The sequence below is a fragment of the Archocentrus centrarchus genome, chromosome 19 (assembly GCF_007364275.1).
Source record: "Archocentrus centrarchus isolate MPI-CPG fArcCen1 chromosome 19, fArcCen1, whole genome shotgun sequence".
Classification (NCBI taxonomy): Eukaryota; Metazoa; Chordata; class Actinopteri; order Cichliformes; family Cichlidae; genus Archocentrus; species Archocentrus centrarchus.
In genome coordinates this window covers 28668866-28692036 of record NC_044364.1, presented here as the reverse complement: position 1 = coordinate 28692036, position 23171 = coordinate 28668866, and the positions used below count along the sequence as shown (strand labels likewise).

Genomic DNA, 23171 nt, shown 5'->3' with positions numbered 1-23171 from the left:
GTTTATTATGATAAAGAAATGATAAATGGATATTATGCACCTTTTTTCTGTCGCTGTCCTTCAGTCTAGTGCATGATGGTTGAGCGTGGGTATTGTGTGATTCTTTGAGTGCAGAACATAATGCACAGGACAGTTAGATGGCAGACTGACATATAGTGAGTAGAGACTGATGTCAGGCACAGCCTAACATGGTAAATATGCTAAACATTAGTTTGTTAACATGCTGATGCTAGCTCTTAGAACTTCCGAGTACAGCCGCTGCCGACACGGATCTAACCTCTTAGCCTCGTTAAACTCTAATATCAATATCCTCAAAAATCCAATATCAGTAAATGAGGGAAAATTGATGTTGCAAACAGGACTTTGTGTGTGCATGGATGGAAAGTGTGGTTGTTGACATAACACACTTACTGCACATCCCTGCTGATGCATTACGTGCCATGCGTGCTTTTGGTCTCGGGCAGATGTTAATTTATTCATGACCAGCGCTCTGTCTCTGTCAGAGAAGATTAGCAGCGAGCAGTGGTACGGTGGCCAATGCAGTCCTCTCTTTTCTTCTTTTTGGACCTCACTGTGTTTGTTTGCTGTCAAATGGATCATTCATTTTTGGCACCCACGTTAGAATCCTTCCAGTTTAAAGTGTGTTTTTGGAGATGGCCGAGCCAACACGAGTCACTTCTGTCTGTAGGTGTTTCTGTCTGATTTCCTGTTTGTCCTTTCTTCTGATCGGTGTGTCTGTCTGCTTCTCAGCCACCATACGCACACATATAGATTTGCACGCAGCCTTACATCAGCACCGCGCCTGTAATCCAGCAGCAGAGCAACGTCATCTGCTGCCATCCAATGAGAAGGGGGGGGGGGGGGCAGGTTTGCAAGCCAATTGTAAGGAGAGCTAATGAGGCACAGGGCTTCCTGATGCGTGGTCCATGTGTTTTTCATCTGGAGTTTTGACGTCTTAAAAAGACACTAAAAATATGGCCAATTTGTCATTCATCAGTGGAAATGTGGTTCAGAAGAAGAACAGATGTGCAGTGTTTCACAATAAGCTGCCATGAAATGTGAAAGGAATGACAGAAAAGGGGAGTTCAAGAGTTGTTGTGTTTTTATCCTCCTCCATCTGTATCTCAAGTGCTGTGAGAATACAGAGACTGCAGTAGCCAAGCAGCCAATCAGATTGCAGCACTCTGAAGCCAGTCGGAAGCGAGACAACACACATACATGGAAACACGCAGGTACTTTTATCTGCCTGTTCTGTGCAGATTTTATACGACACACAACAATTAATTAGTCTTTTTTTCAAAGAAAATGAGTTTTGTGTTAAATTTTAATGCAATAAATTGCAACACTTTATTCTTTAAAAATGAGTTTAGCACACAGTAATAATATATTTACTCATAACAAACTGAGACAGGCCCTATTTATGGTTTACAGACTGTACACTCACATTACTACACTACTACAAAGATGCTTTTGTCTCTTGCTGCAGTGGATGCAGTGTTACTGAAAGACCACCAGGGACCGATAGAGCACCTGAAAAATGAGCTCCGTGTGTGTGTGTGTGTGTGTGGCTGTGTGTGGCTATGTGTGGCTATGTGTATCTTCCAGATGTGGGTCTGACACTCCAGTGGTGTGGTTAAAAATACTTAACATTCACACAAAAAGACTGCTTGTAAGTGTCACACACAAAGATTTCAGCACCATTCGTATAGAACAGTTAAACAGAATGGTTTTGTCTTTCCAACACAGTTGGCTCTGGACTTTTGACAGTTTGTTATTTCTCAGTAGATCTGGAACAAATAGCCGATCAACTATTTAATCAATGACAAGTTTGATCATTTGTGAATCGTTCTGAGTTCTGGGTTCAGCTTCTTAATGTGTTTTTTGTTTGTTTTTTGTCCTGAACGGCACTAAAGCGACTATCACAAACTCTTATTGTGGTTGGAGTCCACAGCACGAACAAAAATAATTGTGACCCTGTTGTAATCAACCTGTGATTTTGTTGCCTTTGAAATAGTTGTTTCAGAGATGGGGGCCGGGTCTGTGACCATTCACAAGGCATTTTCAGAACAACTTGGATGCATCAGGACAGCAATAAAATGACAGTAAGACAGAGGCAGTCTGCAACTGAAAGGAGGTCAAGTTGGCAGTTCAATCTCTGATATCACACCAATTAACTGTAATAAATGAGTGAAAATCACAAATCTGTTGCCGGCTACATACAAAGAAATTCACATTAATGACTTACATTCTAGGTTCAGCCATAAGCATCACAGATAGTGATGTAGTTGGTGCAGGACAGCGATTTAACGGCAGATTTGCTTAGCTGCTCGGCAACTTTGAATTTATATGGGAATATAACCAAAATCCAACCTGTTGGCTGAGCCGAGTCTCCTATTGCAAAGAGACCTGTCACAGACTCAAATTGCTGACTGACTTGTATGGATTGCAGTGTGTCTGCAGTTGTAAATTAGACGGCAATTTGCCAATCTCAGATAGATTGGCAAACCTTTGTCAGTCTGTCTGAGATTTATTGCACTCAGTCCACTTGTTTGGAGGCTGGTTGCTTCTTACCACACAACTTGTGCAATGACTTTGTGATCACCTTGCATGCCTGCCATCACCCAGACATTCACAGGCAACAGGCTCAAACTCTGGGTGACCAGCTGGTTGCCACAACTACTTTCAATCCGTCACTGAACACAAAAAAATTCAGTGCAGTCATTTTTTTTCTAGTTGCAAGGAGTCCATCATTGGTATGTCTCTAAAACGTAAGCATGAAACAGAAGTGAGGGGCACAGAAATGATTATGTTTCTATAAAACTTTTTAAACTGGGTGAATAAAATTGAGTTTAACTCTGAACTGTGTGATCCAAGAATAGCAAACATGAATCTGATCAGTCGCTGCAATATCTGTGTTATCCTGTGCTTCTCATCTCTAAACATGCTGAGGTGTAACGCCTGTCTCTGCTGGCAGCTGTTTATGTTGCTGCTGCCAGTCCCACCGCAGTCACGCTGTATGGGTCAGTCTGTCAGCGCCTGTAGTTTCAGCATCAAAAAGCTCCATCGGTCCCGCTACATGAAATGAACCCGGGAAATTTAGGAACCTCAGTTGCCATGGCAACCCCTCCTTTTCACATCATTCCTCCTCCCTCCCTCCACAGATGTCATAAAATGCCAAAGACGGATCATTAAACTCTGCGTGTGTGGGAATATCTCATGGCTAACTCTGCTGTGGAATCCCAGCCTCCGACCTGCCTGCAGTGATGAGAGAGGCGTATTCCTCCTTTTCTCTCTCTTAGAGTCTTTGTGGGGATGATTGGCCGTTTTTCTGGATTCTATAGCAGTGTACATTAAAAAAAAAATCTTCAGGGTTTGTTGGGCTCTGAGATATTTTAGCTTCACTTTGCTGTTTTATATTTGTAGAATAACTGGTCAGTGTCAGTCCTGCTTACTGTTATGTTGTCTTTGGAAATATTTCTGCAAATCTTCAACACTGGAAACAACTTTAAGCTGAAGACAAATGTGTTTAATAACCATTTAAATAAGGGCCAAATAATGAGGTCAGTGTATTTAAGTTTTACCAGTGAGTCCAAAGCTCAGAGAGAAGCGATGTTCCTTAATATGATGATCTCAGGCACACAGTCCTCACTGTGAGCACAGAAACCCCACCCACCTGACATTTAAGCCTTCTGTTTGCAAAGGGCAGCCAATCAGAAGAGGGGCAATTAAGAGCTTGTTTTAGACGATGGATGAACTGAGGGGCTGCACCAAGGCCCAGAACATCAGGGCTACTTAAGTAGAGTCTGATATTTTCTTGAGAGATAATCACAAATCATACCAAAAATATATCACAAATGTACTGTTTAACTTTATTTTTACTTCTGTACAAGTAAGCAGGCAAGGAAACTTTATTTCTACAGCATACAATGACAGAATTAACAATACAAACTGCACCATGAATATCTGCCAGTAAAAGCAGGGCTCAAGAATTAATAAAACATGGTGTAAATGCAGGCCCAGCAAACTCGTATCACCCAAATTAACTCCTAAACAAACATGTATTTAGCTCACTTTAAAAAGCATCCACATGACCTGAAAATCTTCAAGTCAGGGCAGGCTTAGGCTGCGTAAAATATGGATGTAGCTTTTACCGTGACGTCATCCACTTGTTTCTGAAATCCCAGTTTGAAGCCCTGAGACGAGCGTTTCCACCGTCACATCTTCTATACAAAAAGCCAGATGTGACGAGAAGGGCCGGGTGTGACCGTGACTCGTGATTGACAGCTTGTTAACCAATGAGCGTGTGATTTCATGCCACAGATAAGCCTCCATTTGGAAACATGGTATGACCAAGATTTATGTATTCAATATGACACAAAATAAAGTGTTTACAGAGGTCAAAACAGAAAGCTGTTATCCAACAGACTTCTATAAGGTCACCACCTGGTTCCTTCAGAGAGAATCCAGGTTTAAGGCACTTAAGGACTGGCTTTGTTTTGCCAAACCGGAAGCTATGTCCATGTTTTATGCTGTCTATGGCTGGTCCATGGGACGCAATCTAAGTGAGCGAGCTTACAACTGATTGTGAACGAGATAATAACATGCTGTATGGGGGAGCCTGAGAATGCAATGCTCTGCACATAAAATCAGAATTTTAAAGTGGCTACTGAGCACAACAGAGAACCAGCTTTTTATGTGGCAACTGGTCGAATCTTCATTATCATGGTTTTTAGGGAGTATTCAAGCCCTTTAAAAGTTCTCCAGTGCACACCAGTTAAAGTGGGCGAAGACCCCCACATGTAGATAGCATTGGGGTTTGCAGCATAGCACGCACTGTACCAGAATCCTCCATAGCACACCCTGGCACAGTTTGAAGGATGTGTATCTTGATCTTTGTCAATGGTGGTGAATTTCATTCCATTGTGAATACTTAGAGAGTCTCCTAAAGGAAAAATACAGAAAATACTCATTCAGACACACTCCATAAATTTAGTCTGACCTAAGGAAAAATCCTAACATCGTAGACAGATTGTTAGTGGGTTAAGTGGGGGAAAAAAATCAGCTCTAAGAGTCAGAAAAAAATGTCCCACCTGCTGCACCCTTGATGAAACTTCCCAAGTTTAGTTTATATCCATCTGACTCTGGACCAACAGAGAAAGAGGAGTAATGGGCAAAGACCTTCTGGCCCTCAAAATCTTCCATGTCGACCCTCAGCTCATAGTTCTTGGTTTGGGTCAGCAGGTGCATTGTCTCCAGGCCTTGAAGAGAAAACAGGGAGCCACTGTGATAATCTGAAATAAGCTGTTTTAGACAGAGTTGAGGGGCTTGAGCTGATGTTGTTGCTGGAACCATAAATACAGTATGCTGTTCAGTGACCAACGCTTCCAGAAGCACTTTACATTAAAGTAACTTAATAACAGTACGTTTTTTTTTTTTTTGACTGGTCAAATAAAAAATAATCAGAACATCAGACAAATTTAATGTAATTCAAAGAACTGCAGAAAGATTTATTTTACCCAGCCAGTACTCTCCAGCAGCACTGCCAAATCCAGTTTTGTAGTGATCCCACTTCATGTAGAAGTTCACTGTCCCATCTTGTCTTCTCTGAATCACCTGGATTTAACAGAAGTTTAACAAACTGTCAGTAAAAGGCCAATTATACACTGATCAGCCAAAAGAGAAGTCACACACTCTTTTATTTCCTTGGACTGCCTTTAGCTTTGCTAACAGCACACTGTGGCAGATGACCCCCCCTCCCTGAGCCTGGTTCTGATGGAGCAACCCCAGACCATAACACTGCCCCCATGGGCTTGTACGGTGGGCAATGGTCATGACGGGTGCATCACTTCATCTACCTCTCTTGCATTTGGACAGTTCTTAACCCACTTTTAGTTTTTTCAGCAATCTTCTTGGTTGTGTTCTTTACTTTATACAGGCCAGTGATTTGTTCCTCCTGAAATGAGTACCATCTTCTTCACACCTGTGGGATCAGTCTTCCTGCATGGTTGTTTAAGCAATAAGAAGCTACCCAGTGCATCACTTGGGGGTTAAATAACCAGTTGCCAGCTGAAACGCATTAATTAATGCAGTAATTGAAGTCTGGAAAAAGAGGGATGAACAATCCTCACCGTCCACTTTTCTGCAGAGTTGTCAACGTCGTCTTTGCTCATGTCACAGTAAACCTGCACAGCAGAGGTGGAGCCAGCTGGATAGATGGTGTAGACTCCATCCAGGCCTGCGCCGCCTCTGTAGATGTCACTACAGTCTCTGGGCAGAGGGGACTGATAAGCTGCTGCAGGCAGCAGCACTGCAAACACAATTCTGATCTGCAGCAAAGACAAAAACACAGGATTTCTGTCAAAGATGAGGTTATTAACCAAACACATGATAGCTTTACTTGTAGACATTTTGATAACACCACAGGCAAGCCTTTGCTATCTGAATATCATTTATGTGCATGATTTGGCTATTACTGTGAAACTGTTCTAGAGCTAATTTAAAGATTACATGATTTTTTATATTATTAACCCTCAAAAAGCACCACTGAAAGTCTCTGTATTTGTTACGCTGTATGGACTTGGTTTGACATCAAGTGATTAGTTGAAGATTTAGTGTGAAGCTCAGGGAGACTTTACCAGGAGAAATGATGGTTGCTGGGATGGAGCCTGTGAGCTGTTAGCCATGAGTCAGGCTTTGGTATCTCTATATTTGACTGTTTGGTGGTGCTGAATAGATCTGTCCTCTCTCTATCTCTAGATCCTCTAGTAATGAGTGCTCTGCTCCTGCGGTAGACTCGGATCTACTTCATTACGCCGCTCGCTCTCATTTTAAAGGAGAAGGTGGCAGGGAAGCCATTTAATGATCTTTCTGGGGTAAATGTCCACTGACAGGCTGTTTGACACGGTTTCATGACTTTACACATTTTTTCCTTTAAGGGGCTACAGACCAGAGGCAAGTGTTGCTAATATCTGGCAGTCACACACTAAATTTCACTTAAAAAAAAACAAAATTCAATATTGTATCTGTCAAGTTATTAAAAACTGTAAAAACCATTAAATCTGCTTGAACATTAAACTATACTTTGAAGTATGAATTTTTGAAGTGTCTGCGTCACGTGTTACATACCATCATTCTTTTACCAGCTTGAAGTAATTTGCAAAGAGAAGTCAGTGCAGAGCTCCTGAAAAGAAAGCAGAGACATTTTTTAACATGTAACAGAGTCTATAAAGTTAATTATGAGTTCAACATGTAACGGGGTTGTGTATAACCCTACCAGTCGAGCGCTGATACTAAAATGTGTTTCCAAAGCAGATTCTTTTATATTTGAGCAGGTCCGACTGTTGCGACACCGAGTGTTTCCCCGTGTTCTCCCTCACGCAGTAACATCGTGTTTATTTACTCTGGTTTTCCGCCTCCCTAGTTCAACAGTTTGTGTTAGTACATTAAATACACTCTGTTATAGTGTTTCCCAAATTGATTGTCTTTGTTTGTGGTTTTGTAATAATTTTAAAATAACCTCTGGTTTTGGAAAGCCCTCGTTTCTAAAACCTGGCTGAGATTTTTTGTATGCTGCACCCCCATAAAACTGTAGCTCATGTGAACCTAACTCAGGTTTATTTAACAATGTGCAGTAATCATTTGGACTATCACAGCTCAATAACTGTTCCCAAATAACTATGTAGATGTAGCTGTTAAGGAGCAGCATTAATAAATTTTGTGTTGCTGGACTAATTTTCACTGTTATTTTAGCACTGGTTTGGCCTTCGTGACTCCAGTAGTGACTGAATATCTGCGTCTTCGGCTCCTGTGGCCTTCGCTATGTTCATCAGCTAGTTGCCAACTTATGCAGCTCATGCTATACAATCACTGTTAAATTAGGCAACAAATCTTGGATGAATTGGATGAGTACTTGTTGCTCCCTGGTCAATCATGCTTGCTAGCTTTTACGCTGCTAGCTTTTGTGATGTTATCAGAAAAGAGGTGCTATTTATCGATACTTAGGAAAATGACAGCAGACATCGGCAACTGAAGTGCTGTGTGTGAAGCTACGTCAGCAGCATTGTGTCTTTTTTGCTGTGCCACATTTGCAGGTGTGTTATAAAGAAATTCACTGTTTGATGGAGTGCTTTGTGCTCACGTTGGTCAAGCTCACAGGAACCGTCCTCGAAGACTAGAAAAGATGTTAGATTCAACTCATTGTTATTGTGCACACAACGAAATGATCGTTCCAGATCATTCATCCAGAGATGAGCATCTGCAGCCGGAGATACCGTTAGGCAATGTGGTTTAAGTATCTTGCCCAAGGACACAACGCAGCGCAGGGACAGGGGTTCGAACCGGCAAGGCGAGCGCCTACCCACTGTGCCACTGCCACTATATCACACTTAATGTTTCCAAGACTCAGATGCTGCTTACTTCACTCTCTTTGCTCGAGACTTATCGGTAACATAATTTACTTTTTTTACTGATATTCTCAGTCTGCCTGGTAAATTCCTCTAACGGGTAATCATGGCTGTCTGTCTCTTTAACACGAGTGGAAATGTCCAAATCCTGCTAATCTGTCTGCTGGACTTTGACCCTTGGAGCCTCATGTGTTTGTGTGCACTTTGTGTATGAATCTAGTTGTGTCGAAAAAAAGGAACTGACAGGAAAATATGTTGAGTGAGCTGGTGGATTTTACTCTGACAGACTTCGGTGTGTCCGCAGACACCTTTTTGTGTGAGTAGATAAGAAGCAAATACTTGACTGCCAAGCTTTTTGCTGCAGTTTATTTTGCGTGCAGTGGATTCTCTGTTAACCCTTCAACCTACACAACTTTTCACAAACACAGACTCACAGCTGGAGAGAGTGTTGTGCTCTTTTTCCAACTTTTAGTTATTGTAAGAAAGATGGAAATCTCCTACTTCAGTAAAAGTGTCGAGTTCAAGTCTGAAGAATGTACTCAAAAACAAAAGATGGTGCATCAGTGTGTAACCAGCATGTTGCTGTTGTAGCTGTAGTTTGTATAGGGTTAGATAATCCAGTGGTTCCCAACCGATGATCACAACAGAACTGAGAGGGTTCATGAGGCCCAGAGTGAGATATGTCCCTATTTTATTGGTTATCTCTCTTTTTTTCCACAAGTTTGAATTGAAAATGTCTTTTAGTGAAACTGCTAACAGCTCCCTGACTTCCTTGGAAAGGACCCATTATGCTAATTTCCAATTATAGATTTTATTTGTGGAGGCTATTTGAGTATCTTTTTATTAATGACAGTTTAAAATAAACTGTAACGACTTCTCTTTTTATTATAATACTGTGCCTTTGTGCACGGCCTCACTTCGTCCTCCAGCTGAACCAAGATTTTTGTTTTTTAGCTCTTTTCCATTTAAGCCAACTTTCTTGTGATTTCCTGCTACTGGCTGAAAACAAAACAGTTGAATAGCAAGTGGGTTGGGCTTCTGTACTCAGCTGACCATGTAAGGATCTTAGTGACATCATATAGAGCCAGGAGTCGAAAAAGTGTCTGAAGCCTGAGCTTTTGACTCACAGGAATTATTCATACATAACATTTACTTCAATATTTCAAATGCTGGCCATGTTTAAAATGAGCATCCTCCATTGTTAAAAGCACAAAAGCTACACTTTGAGATGGCAGGGGACCAAAATCACATCCTTATTTTGTATGAGCCTCAAGCCAATATGTTTGAGAACCAAAATCTTAAAAACCTCATAAATCTTAATTAAATATAGACAAGTAAAAATAACTGGAGGGGATTTAAATTTTTAAAATTTTGCTTTTAACAAGCAGCTGTTGGTTGTTTGCATTGCATTATTAGAGCTAAGGAAAACTAAACTCATAAAATAAAGCTAGGTATAAAAATATATAAGCTAGACTTTAATGATGTATTTTTTAGAAAAAGTCTTTAGTGCTAGTCTTTTTCAGTTAGTTCAGATTTGTCAGTGTGATGAAGTGTTGCTGCATATGTTTGTTTTTTACTGTAAGATCTGTTTTGGACATCTTAAATTTTCACCGACTCTAAAACAAATAATAATAATAATAAAGTGTTTTTAAACAGTAAAAATAACTGAAACAAAAGAATCCATTCTGGAAATTAGATGAAACAAAACTCAACTGAAAACAAAATTTTAACCTGAATAAAAATTCAAACTAATGAAACACAGGAAACTGTGGCGTGCACTCTCTCACTGACCCTGTGCCGCCTCAGTCAGCGCCGGTCTGAGATTAACGCCGGAAGTCTTCTGCCTCCCCCGTCCCCCCCTCGTCCCCATCGTCCTCCTCCGTGCTCTGGACTTTCTCACTGCAAGCCAGGTATTTTTAGCTGTGACATAATGCCCCTCGCTCTCTCTCTCTCTCACACCCTTTCACTCTCTGTCTTTCTCTCTCTCTCCCTCCCGCTCACTCAGTCAGACAGTCCCTCCCCCTACTCCCTCTCCTCTCTTGCCCCCATCCCTCTCTCCCTAGCTTCCAAGCTAGGGCTAAGCTGCTACAGTAATTGAGTGCTCAGGTTTCACACTTTCAGCTGCAGGCTGAGAAACATGGCAGTGGAGGAGGCAGCAGAATATTTGGCAGAAGTAAGTCTTTACTGTACTTTACTGTAAAGTCACTGAGCTCACAGACTTAGCCTCCTGTCTCCTGGTATGTTGCTGTAATACTGGCAGGACTGGAGATTCTGTAGCTGGTAGGATTTAGTGATGTTGGGGCAGTTACCAGTCCAGGCACGAGACACAGTCGAATGATGAAGATGGCAGATTATTGGCTTGGGGGGCTGTTGATGGGACGGGTCGCAGTGATAACTCTGCTGCACCACTCTGCTGCAGTGCGTGTGTGTGTGTGTGTGTGTGTGTGTGTGTGTGTGTGTGTGTGTGTGTGTGTGTGTGTGTGTCTTGTTGCAATCCTAACTGCTTCACTGTGATTGTACATGTATAAATTCCTCTTTATTGTGTTTATATGAGTCTGTACATACAGTTTACAGTGGATACAGTTTCGTGTTACAGGCTGATGTGAATGGAAGCACCTGACCTTGGATAGTGGCGCATGCTCTGTATTGTATGTGGAAAAGGGGAATAGAAGAGTAAAAAACAAAGAGTGCATTAATTCATTATTAATGTTGCTCTCATTCATCTCTATTTAGTGAGGTAGAAAGATGGCTCGTACACTAATAAGTCTTCGGTAACCTGCTGATATGTCATATACAGTATGCAGCATATCCTTATTTAGTTCCTCCTTAGCTTAACACAGAACCCAAGCAGCAGATTAATGGTGGTTAAAGTTGAGTCATCTCGGATATAACCTGCAAAAGAAAGTGCGAGGGTGTAAATGTAACTGTTCGGGCTACAGAAGTGTCTATAAAATGAGCTTCTACACAATAGCTAGCTGGTGATACGTATGAGAAACTCTCGCCCCTCGGCGTCAGAGGGCAGCTCTCATACTGGAATGCGTGTGACTGTGTGAGTGTGAAGTGGCGTGTTGTGGAATAAGAGCGACTGAAACATTCTTTTCATATCGCTCTCACAGATAAATAAAGTTGCACTCGACTGACAGCCAAAGCTGAGCAGGTCTCCACTCAGATGGTAGCGTGAACTCAAGTTACAACTTCAGCTTCAGGATAAACTTTACACAATAAAACTTGCAAAAGATCCCGTTAATTAATCTGCAGCAAGCTGAACGTGTGCCTAATTGTCTGTTTGTTTCATTCCAAATTATAGAAGAGGTCTGTGAGTAGTTATTATTTTTATTACTGACCAACCTGCAATCACTTAATTGTTACTACAGGCCTGAACTGCTGTCTTCAGAGCAATTGTTGTGTTGATCAGACATCACTCAGTTTCCTGTAGTGCCTGAAAAGACAAATAAGTAACCAACTAAATATTTCAGCTCCACTGTGGACAGAAATATTGTGATGAAGGTGACGGCTGCATCGGCTCACGCCAGCCGGTCTGGCACAGAATCAGAGCAGAGCAACCCGAGAGGGGTGATAACAAATATATTAGAAGTTTGTGGCAGGAACTGCAGACATGAACATTCATTTGAAAAGGAAAACATGATTATTGGTTTGATCTCTGTAGCTGAATGGCCTTCGTGGGCTGACATTCCTGAATTCACATAGCCTTTCCGGCCACTTTGTTAGGTACACCCTGCTTATACCGTTTTCCTTCAGAACTGCCTTCATTCTTTGTGGCATAGATTCAGAAAGCTGCTGGAAACATTCCTCAGAGATTCTGGTCCATATTTACATGACAGCATCACACAGGTGCTGCAGATTTGTTGGCTGCACATCCATAATGCAACTTTCCCCTTCCACCTCATCCCAGAGGTGCTTTATTGGAGTGAGGTGGCTGGTGGCTGTGGAGGCCAGTGAGACCAGTCTGAGAGGATCTGAGCTTTGTGACATGGTGCATTTTCCTGCTGGAAGCAGTCATCAGAAGATGGGTACTGTAACAGTCGTAATTGTGTGGTGTCTCTTTACGACAGTCTAAGCTTTTGTTAGTGATGTCACAAGTGTGCGCCACCGCTCCTCTGTAGAGAGCGTGGGAGAAACGTTTTGGCAGACGGAAGCATGGATCGAGGCGGACCTCTGTTATTCCATCTCCCCAACTCTTAGTAATGTTACGGGTTGTATGAACTCTGCTTACTTCATGTATGATAGTGCAGCAGCCTTTCAGCCGGGCTCTATATGGTTGGTGAAGAGTGTGTTTATTAAAGGACAACACTGTGGAATTCCCAGTACCAGTGTAGTTGTGCGTTTTTGACTGTCTGCTAAGTACGTTTGTCGCCTCCTCTTCACAACCCAAACGTTACCGTACACTCTGGTCATAAAGGGATGGACATAGTCAGAAACAATACTCAGGTAGGCTGTGGTGTTTAAGTGATACTCATTTGGTACTAAGGAGTATAAGTAAGTGGATATTTGCTCTTTTTTTGGACCATCCTCTGTAACCCAGAGGTGGTTGTGTAGGAAATTCTCAGTGGATCAGCACTTTCTGAAATACTCCTACCAGACCATCTGATGCTCGGCCTGAACTTCAGCAGGGCACCCTGATCATGTCTGCATTACTAAATGCTTTGAGTTGCTGCCCTGTGATTGGCTGATTAGGTATGATGAACAGGTGTACTTAATGAAGTGGCCTGGAGAGTATATGCATGCCGGCACCTCACTGCCAGATTAATGTCACAGCTGGTCAGTGGATGTGTTTATTCAGAGCTTAAGTCTAGCTGTGCATTTGTCTCAGTAACAGAGGCAGAAACTGAGGGGTTTGGTTACATTTAAAGATTAAAAATATTATCTCTTCTGTCTTCATCTTGATTATCTGCCACGCACAGCAGTGACGTGTGGCTATTTTCATTGTCGTGTGTCGAGTATCTGCTGGTGTCAACTTGACCAAACTGGGAGCTGGACTCGCACTGCTCTTTGGCTGGAGTACTCTTCCAGAGGATAATGCTTTGAACTGGAACTCTGATAATGCTCAGCCAAGCCTGCCCCCACATTAAATTTGAAATGCTTGGCCCTGGGCCTTACAACTCTTCTCGGGGTTTTAAAAACCTCCACGGCACACTGCCTCCAGACATTCAGTCAGTGGTAGGAAGAACTCTTACTAAATATTTTATTTTGAAAGATGCAAGTGTGTTGTGGAGGTGGAGGTTTCGGGTTCTAGGTAAACACTTTTTAATTGCTAAGAAAGATTTTGTGTGTATTTACTTGCAGTACTCTATTCTGTATTGGATTCAAGTTGGCTGTTTAAACATCCAAACTAATGGAATCATTTCGGCACGATTCCCCCCGAGAAAGAAGAGCGTATCCTTTTTGCATGGTCATGCAAAAAAAGGCTTCAGAGAAATAACAAGAATCAATAGCATTTACAAAAGCTGTAATGCAGTAGTACCATTAACAGTAATGTTGAGCTCTGTTAGAGAGGTTACTTGCAGTTGCAGTCATCCAGTAAACGCCTGTGTTTGACATGCTCTGACCTCTCCTATGTCTGTCTGTCTGAGTATGTGTGATGATGATCATAGATAAGATCTGCTGATTGGGAAATGACCTCAGCGAACAGCTTCAGCCAGTAATCTGTCCACAATAGCGCAGATCACGGAGCAGCGAGCGTGACGTGATTGTTCGTATCACCGGACAGCTTTTTAAATTGCACAAAGACCAACTGTGAAACACTCTCCTTCATTCGGTTAACATGGAAACTGTGTTATTACGAGTTTAAAGCAGCGGCCTCGGTCTGTTCAGTAATGTTTGTAATGAAAACCTTTAAAGCTGCTATAATCTGTATTTTTACAATAACAATGCATCAAAGGCAAAGTTGAAAGAGGGAACTTGTTTCAAAGTGAGTTTCAGCTTTGCTGCTTTGGTTCACTGCTGCTGGTCTTTTGTCATAGCAGGCAGCTGTTTTCAGTGAAAACCCTCAAAGAAGCAGCTGAATATTCCTGCTCAGTGCCAGCAGACAGACATGCAGCTGGAGACTAGCTGCTGAGCACAGCAGAGCATTTAGCAGGTAATGTAGCAGATATTTCTACCAGTACAGGAAGGTGAAGAACAAAAATGGAGGTAAATGAATGTGACTGTTCGGCTGTTCTTCTAGATGATGTCATCCACCCAGTGAAGCCAGGAGGACTGTATTATCCACAAAACTCAAACACATAATTTGGCTCGGTGGCCTCTGGACCACACCTTTTGATATTTGCAGATGATGTGGTCCTCCTGGCTTCATCCAGCAGTGACCTCTCCAGCTCTCACTCGATCAGTTTGAAGCCGAGAGCAAAGCAGCAGGGATAAGAAGTAGTCTGAGGCCGTGGATGTCAGCCGGAAATGGGTGAGGTGCCCACTCTGAGTGGAGAATTTTCTGGGTGAGGTAGAGTTGTTTAAGTTGGGAGGGTTGGTTCATGAGTGGGAAAGGAGTGGAGTTGATGAAGTGGCAGAAATGAGCTTCCTCTGAAGGGTGTCTGGACTCAGTTTTAGAGAGAGGGTGAGTTCAGTCATTCGTAGGAGCTCAGGGCAGAGCCACTGTTCCTCCACACATTGATGTGAAAAGGCAAGGAGCACCTGGAGGTGCTTCAGGCATCTGACTAGCGTGCCTCCTGGACACCTCGCAGGTGAGGTGTTCTGTGCAGGCCCAGGACACACTGGAGACATTTTGCCTCTCGACTAGCTTGGGATCGTATTGCCATCCCACATGCAAGAGCTGGAGGAGGTGGCTAAGGAGAAGGGCGTTCTCTGCTCCCATTACCTAGACCCAGATAGGGAATAGCCAGAAACAGAAGATAAACTGAAGCTGTAAAAGTGAGTCAGGCATTTCCCCAAATCCTCAGCGGAAATCACTCTACTGTATTTATCCATTTAGGATTTGCCATCGTCCATGTCATCGTAAACAAATTCTTCCATTGTCAGTGACGCTTGAATAAAATTGTCCTTTATGAAGTGAATTCTGCATCAAACACAGTATGTGTGTGAACATGGGTTTGCAGATGAGCTCAGATGCAAAATGAAGATCATCTCCTGAAATGATAGCATGATGCTAACTATGAATCCCTTCATTTGCTTTGTAGAGAATATTGCAGGTTAACGGGCACATGAGCAAACAGTAATTTGAGAGTGCCTATCCTGTGCACTGTGTAGGCATCCATTCAACTACATGGGTGTGGCAGGCTGGAGCATCACAGCACTGCAATCATGAAATCAGATACACACACTGCCTGTCTGCGTGTTTCTCCAGTGTTTTCAACCTTCCTGCTGCCGTGGGACACTTTGTTTCTGCTCTGCCTAAATGGGCCACACCCTGAAATCCTCACACACAGGCACAGATATAAACATGCGCGCATACAGCATATCCAGTTCCCTCTTTCAGAATCTTCAGCTCAGCTCGATAATGACACGTGTTTGCAGCTGTGACAGGTAAACTGCAAATAGCTCTACAGCTGCTGCTGCTGCTCCCCTGAGAGAGACGGTTAGTCATCAGAGGTGCACGCAGTAGATGTTAGGGTTGACTCTGTGTTTGGCATAATTACACTCTTTGCAAAAAAAAAAGGCACTTTGCTTTTCAAAAACAATAATTTTGGATGCTCCCACTAGTTATCCTCTGTAGGTCAGTCCAGTCAGCTTAAAAGAAATACGTTTTTTTATTATAGTTGATAAGCTGGCTGTGATCATCTTGGGCTAAAGCTTTTATTCTGACTTCCACTCACTTTTTCTTCCATACTTATCTTAAATATTCCTATCATTTGATTTATAGTGCAACATTAAATCTACGCCATAGTCTGATGTCGCAGTTTTATAGATGTCAGCAACTGTGATCGGCCCGTTTGGTAGTAATATGTGGTGTAGATGCAGTGTATTGATTAATAGAAGAATATTATCTCTGTGAAACAAAATGCAATAGACTTTAATTGTATCTAGCATGCTCATTATGCTAATAGCTGATATTCTGCCAGTTTAGACATGCCATTTTTCTCATTTTCATAGTGCTGACAGTGTGTGTATAGATTGAGTCGGTACTGGTCTTTCCTCCTTCCTCCATTCAAGATTTATTAGTTCCAAGTCCAAAATAAACAGCTCATTTACAGTAGTCATTGCAGAGCAATGCAGACACACCAGCACATGAGCATGAATGCAGACAGTGAACTTCAGTCTTCCTAAATGTGCTGCCTTTGGCTCCTGCACAGGTACTAATATACTTGTTTGTGAGATAATACTATCATGTGCTTCCCAAGGCTGCATTAGTGAGAAAGTATTACTACTTCATCTGTGTTTACTCTTTATTTTAGTTCTATTTATTAGTTTCTGAAAATATGCTTTAATTGAATATCAATCAGAATAATGTAGGAAGTTAAGTTCTTAAGATCTAATTAATTTAATTTAATCAGGGCTGTCAAATTCAGTTGCAGTTTGATGTTTAGCTTAATCCAGATGTGTCACTGAATCTTGGCAGCGATCAAACTTTGATATATTGAGTAAATCCGCTGCTTGTTGGCTTGGATTTGTTTTCTTGGCTTGGTTTAAAGTTCTTTAACCCTGCAGGCGTGTTGGCGTATTCCTGCTTTGTTTCTCTCTCAGACCTGCTTTTAGAAATCGTTTCTTACCTTGGCTCTTATTGAGCTTCTTCGAGCTCTCAGAGGGTTTACCACACAACATCTAACCTATTCGTTTCAGCTAATAACATGGAAGCCTTGAGGGATTTACTCACCTTATCTTGTTTCATAAGTAAGCTGTAATCACCTGGAGTTGCTGTATTTTCTTTCAGCATATTTCCAGAAAAAGCTTCAAACGCTGAATATTTTTGCTGTTTTAGGATAATAAATGTTCTTTGTATTACACAGAAACACAGCCGAATTTGGAGTTTCTAATTGTGTGTTGCATTCATTTACGCAGCTTTTTGTTTTCTTTCTTTCTGGTGTCTTTTATCTGTTTTTTGCTCAGCTCATATATTGATATATAAAGTGATAAATTGTAAGTTTAGGTTAATCATTTTCTTCTGTCTCTGTCTTCCTGCAGACTGACATAAACGCTTGTTATCTGCGAGCAGCTCGGGCTGGGAACCTTGAGAAAGCCTTGGACTACCTGAAGAATGGGGTCGACATTAATATTTGCAATCAGGTAAGCTTGCCAATAGATGGACTGTACCATTGTAGAGATTTTTTTTTAAGTAAAATTTCGCCCCAATTTTCTAAAAAAATCACCATATAAACATCTCAGATCATGGACCCTTGCATTTATTCTCTAAAATGTTGTCAAGGACACTTCTTCATGTCACACTCTTCTGCTCCCTGAAGCTCAAAACTCAGCTTCAAATAGTAGAAATAGTTCTTTATGTTTAGCCTAAATTATTGACATCATTTGTGAAGCAGCCACAGCATTGCTGCAGTTCATATACAGAAATTATTACTTACAAAGTTCAAACACAAATACAAGAGATTGGACCCCTGGCAAAACAAACAAACTTGTAGAGGTGAACAGTTTATCTGGCTCTTCAGCTATGTTATCTGAATACTTTAAGGGGCAGATCTAGTGATATTGTTTTTTTATCTTTAAAAATGAATTGTATTATCTGTGTATAGAGAAATAGAAGTTATTCTTCTATTACACAGAGCTCTGGTGTGGTCTAAAAAAAGGTCAAACATGTCAGTGAGCCACACTGTTACCTTGAGGACACACTAAGCTTCATTTCAGCTCTTTACACACTGTCTACATGTAGCTGATGGGAATGCCATAGGAGAGCTGAAGTAGCTAAAGAAGCTAAATACCAAGCTGGCTGCTAGTAAGTGCTAAGCCACATATAAATTAAATACTAAATTTGCCTTCACCAAAGCATGAGTGCAGCGAGCCCTATTATTTGCTTTTATTATTATTTAATTGCTCTAAAATGCTCCAGCATTCGAAACATGCTCAGGAGGTCCTGTTCAGTGATTGGATTTAACTGCGGTGACCCCGGCAGACAGTTGTGGCTGAAGGAGGAAATTAGATTAAAAGATTAAAGCTGTTTTTCAAACCAGGCGGTAAACATATTTATTTCTGTTGTAACGTCATCAATTTCAACATGAGAGTCTGTGGAGACTGACTTTTCTAAAAATAAAAAGGATAAACTAGATTAGATTATTTATGTGAAATGGGTTGGATTAAAAGTCTTGTCAACAAAAGGTGCACACAGAGAGTTTATATGTTTTCAAGAGAGACTAAAGTTTCAGGGAATAAAACACAACAATAAGCCGTTTTCATGATTTTAATGCCCTCTCACTTCCTCTTCCTCCCTCTTCTTTTTCTCCAGAACGGTCTCAATGCGCTCCATCTGGCCTCGAAGGAGGGCCATGTGGAAGTGGTGGCTGAGCTTATCAAGCAGGGCGCCAATGTAGATGCTGCTACCAAGGTGTGTGCCACCCAGGAGATGCATAAACACACAATCACTCACACAGGCACGCTGTGTATGCATGAATACACACACACACACACACACGCACAGTTTGCTGAGTCTGCACCTTCCCAAAGTCACATTGCTTGAGCAGCGGTAGAGGAGATGAGTTGCTGCATGTAAGCAGAGAGGTCGAGCACTGATTTAGTGGAAGTCTGCCCCGTCATGGACATGACGATATTTCAGCACATAGAGCTGTTGGCTGTGGGGTGTGTGTAAAGTATTTAGCAGTAAAATTCTCCACTGGAACCACAAATGATAAAATACAAGAAATTAAATTTATCCATCGAGAGGAAAATTAAATTCTCCTGTTCCTGCAATTTCTTTTCATGATAATTCCTGATGATTGGATTTTCAGCCATTATGCTGACATCACCACATCAAATTAAGTTAGTGGGTGAAATTAGGTAATGATTAGAAATCTTTACAGATGTTTCCCTGCATTGCAGAAATCTGGTTACCATAAAGTTTATAAAAGTAAACTTTAGCTCTACAGGTAGGAGCCGACTGAGCTGCTTCTCTTTTAATGTGTGTTGTGCCCATGTGCCATGCGCTCTTAGTCCGATTTTTTCATGATATTATTCAAAATAGTTGTTCCAGTCCCCTGAATCCCCTATACTGTGCTATGTGCATGCACACACACTAAAACTCAGAAAACTGTGGAAGCATTTGGCTGTTCTTCATGAGGACTTCTGCTAACCATGCTGGAAAATACAGGTGTTTCTTAGTGGAGTGAAAAGGCAGCTGTCATATTAAAACATAAGAGTGCACCTTGGCAGACAGTCTCTCCTGGAAGAACGTCACAGTGCTGCAAGGAGTTATTCAAATAAAACGCGACAGAAATAGTGGTAAAATCCTAACTTAGTTTCTCACATGTGACGTGTGTGTGAATGTTGAAAAGTCACCGAAATGCTCAGAGTCGGGCAAACAAGAAGGGCTGTCCAACTAGAATATCTGTCAGCATAAATGCTGCCAAGCATTCCCCGCGAAATCGAGCTGAGTATTTTGTGTCAGAACTGCTCGTCAGATGGTCAGATAGTTTAGGAAATTCCTGCAGGCGTCCGATAAGGATGTCACAGTGTTGCCCGTGATCTGTAACTTTCCAAAACTGATAACACGTCGCTCATAAGCTGCATGTAGGTGAGATTTAATTGCACAGGGCAGAAAAAAAACACTGGAAAGAGAGAGGAAAGCAGAAACCTTTGTAGCCCTGTAGATATGAACGTCATAATACATGAATATGATAATTATGATAATACATCATAATACATGAATATCTCTCTGAGAGCATTACAGGATTCCTTCCATAAGAGGAAACACATTCTGATAAATTCTGTCCATGTATAGTTCTTTATGTCAAGGGGTTTGAAAGAGTGACCTGTGGGCTAATGGCACACGAGAGAGACGAGGGAAGAATACACTACTGTACAGCTCATTCATTCACAGTTCATGTTACACTATGGCAGAGGGAGCACTTCTGCTGGATTTTAGCTCTGGATGTGTATCCCTCACTCATACACTCCCTAAATGAGCTTTCAGTCATGGAAACTTAGAGAACCCCAAATTTATTTCTGAATGAAACTGAGCTCTCTTGTTGTAGAAGGGCTTCAGCAGCAGTAGGAAGTAGAGGTGAAGCATGCGAGGAATGAGGCGAGGTGTACGTGCTGAGGGTTTAGTGGCAGCAAGAATGACGACATGGCAGCAGCTGCTGCTTGCTGTGGCTGACACACACAGCAGGTGCCTCCATTAGAACCGCAGTATGAGTAATCACACTAACTCAGTATGCCACATTTTCTTTTTTCATTCTGACTTTTCTTCTCTTTTAAGTATCTTTCTAAGTCTTGAATGTTTCTGTCCCCATGCCACAGTTTATATTTGCATTTAAATTCAGTTTATTATCTGTGGTTGAACAGGCATTAAAGAATGATGCAGAAACCTTAAATTTCAAATATCTGTTATGTGCATATGTGCTGCCTGTACTGATGTGTTATTAAATCTGCATAAATCTGCATATAAATCTGCAGGTTCTGTATGAACACGCAGAGGTTTGGTTGCATCAGTCAAACACTGAAAAGTGTGAAAATCAAAAGACAGAAATCTTTGGCTCAGATTCAGTCTGATAATCATGTGCTTGTGACTGACAGCAGTTTGGCTCTTTTTATGAGCGTTTTTAAATATACAGTATCTACATTTATAATCAGTGACCAGTAGGAGCAACCAGTGGCGTTTCTAGTCTGTTGGGGCCCTGTGCAAAAATTCACAGGTGGCCCCCTCCAACCAGCTTTCATCTCCATCTCCCAGCTGGGTGCACTTCACTTCACAGCCAGCAGAGCTCTGCTAGTTTAACTAGTTTAATGTTAAACTAGTTAAACGTTAAACAAAAGAAATAACGTGAGGCTAGTGGAAGTTATTCAAGTGCCCCCCCCCCCCCCCCCCCCCCCCCCCCCCCCCACACACACACACACACACACATTTGAGACTAGACTAACTGCATTTAGTTATTCAGTTATTTATTATCTACCCTGCTCACCACCGTCTTGCTTTTTTTAATCCTCTTTTTCTGTTTTCACTTCCAAAATGAAAACTCATCTTCATTTTTGTTGAGGGGCTTTCATCATGGCCATTAGATTTGTTTAAACAGAATCGTTTGCACTAAGAGAGTGAGTGGGGCCCTTTTAGAGAGGTCAGGGCTCTCCCTCTGTCATTGCAAACCTCAAACATTGCTGTACATGAGCAATATGCAAAACATTTCTTCTGTGTGATCTGCATAGCCCAGGCCTTTACAAGCATCCAAAAATCTCAAAGTAATCCTTAAATGTTTGTCCTTTTTTATTATTATTATTGGGAAATACAGAAAGGAAACACTGCCCTCCACATAGCTTCTCTTGCTGGCCAGACAGAGGTGGTGAAGGAGCTTGTCACCCATGGAGCCAACGTCAATGCACAGTCTCAGGTAAGGCGCACACACACACACACAAACACAGGCACTCACAAGGCTCTGCAGTAAAATCATCTCTGTTGGAAGTCCATGTTTGTGTGTGTGCATTCATGTAGATGAATGTGCCCGCACAGGGTCCATATATATGTGTGTGTGTGTGTGTGTGTGTGTGTGTGTGTGTGTGTGTGTGTGTGTGTGTGTGTGTGTATGTGTGTGTATGTGTGTGTGTGTGTGTGTGTATTTAAATGCTGTGTCAGCAGCTCTGCTGTGCAGCTTAGCCCACATTCAGTAGTCAGCATGTGCGCACACACACACACACTCACAGTGGACGTGTCCGTGATGTCACTGTGAAAGCTTTGGCTGGAGCTGATGAGAGGAATTGATGAGCTATAATCTTTAGTGCTGAGCTGAAGCTCATGTGAACTTCCTTCTGATTTTACATTTATTTAAATTTTCTAAATCAGAGTGCAGCTCTGCAAGGACAGCAGGGACAGTTAACACCCCGCACTCGGCAATAAAAAGGCTAAAATTTAGTTTGCAACAAATTTGTGATATTGTCAAGGTTATTTAATTTTACTGCAAAATCTAGTAGTTACCAGTGTTAAGTATAACAAGTTAATGAGCATCACTGCACCAAGTTCAGTCATTACAGTATAGTAACAAGTACTTAGTTAAACAGTATCTTTAGTTATTTGTACGATGGGCTGAAAGAAGGCGCTTTTGTTTTCCTGCACACTTGCACTAGAATCAGCTGATTCCACTTTGTGTGATTAAAACACCTTTTGAGGAGTGGAGATATGGGCATTACTTTTATTTTTATTGCACAGAAGGACAAGAACATGATAGTAAAGTGCAGACTGCATCCAGGACAGAGAGCACTCCACAACATCAGAACATCAGCTTTTTGCAGCCACTTAACACAAAGCTAGTAGTGAAGAGCTCAGAGTGATTTTAAAGCTGAGTGTGTACGGATGCCAGCCCAGCAGCTGGAGCCTGAACTTCAGCAGGTAACGCAATGATGAGCCGTCAGTCTACAGGAGAACTGCAGTGGTTATTGCGGTGAACTCACTTTGGTTTTTAATGTTGCTGTCAACTTTGAGTTACTTGAGCACTAAAAGAACGAGCTTGGGTGTGTCCTCATTATGATAGAGATTTATGTCAGTATGTTTATGTGAGAATGTAGCCTCATGTTTATATTGTTAACTGGAAATCATGTGACTGTGCATTTCAGGTCATGTTATAGAATAACCTGAAACTAATCTAACGAGCAGTGTAACAAAATTACTCTATCCAGGAAGTAATTAAGTAACAATTTGTAATACGTTACTAA

General features: G+C 41.7%; 2 protein-coding genes across 2 annotated transcripts in view; one reads left to right on the top strand and one right to left on the bottom strand.

Moving 5' to 3' along the window:
- LOC115797925 (ankyrin-3-like) overlaps positions 1-23171 on the top strand; it is a 163026-nt gene that overhangs the window by 48605 nt on the left and 91250 nt on the right. The window contains exons 2-4 of the mRNA XM_030754507.1: positions 17493-17594; positions 18763-18861; positions 21758-21856. Coding sequence (XP_030610367.1) covers positions 17493-17594; positions 18763-18861; positions 21758-21856 — 300 coding nt within the window. The remainder of the gene's footprint in view (positions 1-17492; positions 17595-18762; positions 18862-21757; positions 21857-23171) is intronic.
- On the bottom strand, positions 3899-7306 carry LOC115797926 (microfibril-associated glycoprotein 4-like). The gene is made up of 6 exons (XM_030754508.1): positions 7274-7306; positions 7126-7180; positions 6129-6326; positions 5517-5613; positions 5091-5258; positions 3899-4942 (listed from the first exon to the last, which is right to left on the bottom strand). The coding sequence occupies exons 2-6, from the start codon at positions 7129-7131 to the stop codon at positions 4692-4694; spliced, it is 720 nt and encodes a 239-aa protein (XP_030610368.1). The 5' UTR covers positions 7132-7180; positions 7274-7306; the 3' UTR covers positions 3899-4691.

Bases quoted from the DNA above. Each gene is read 5' to 3' on its own strand.
- LOC115797926 (XM_030754508.1), bottom strand. The intron at 5,259-5,516 runs GTAAAATAAATC...TTTCTCTTCAAG, and splicing joins TGCTGGAGAGTACTGGCTGG to GCCTGGAGACAATGCACCTG. The intron at 4,943-5,090 runs GTGGGACATTTT...TTTTTCCTTTAG, and splicing joins TTTCATCAAGGGTGCAGCAG to GAGACTCTCTAAGTATTCAC.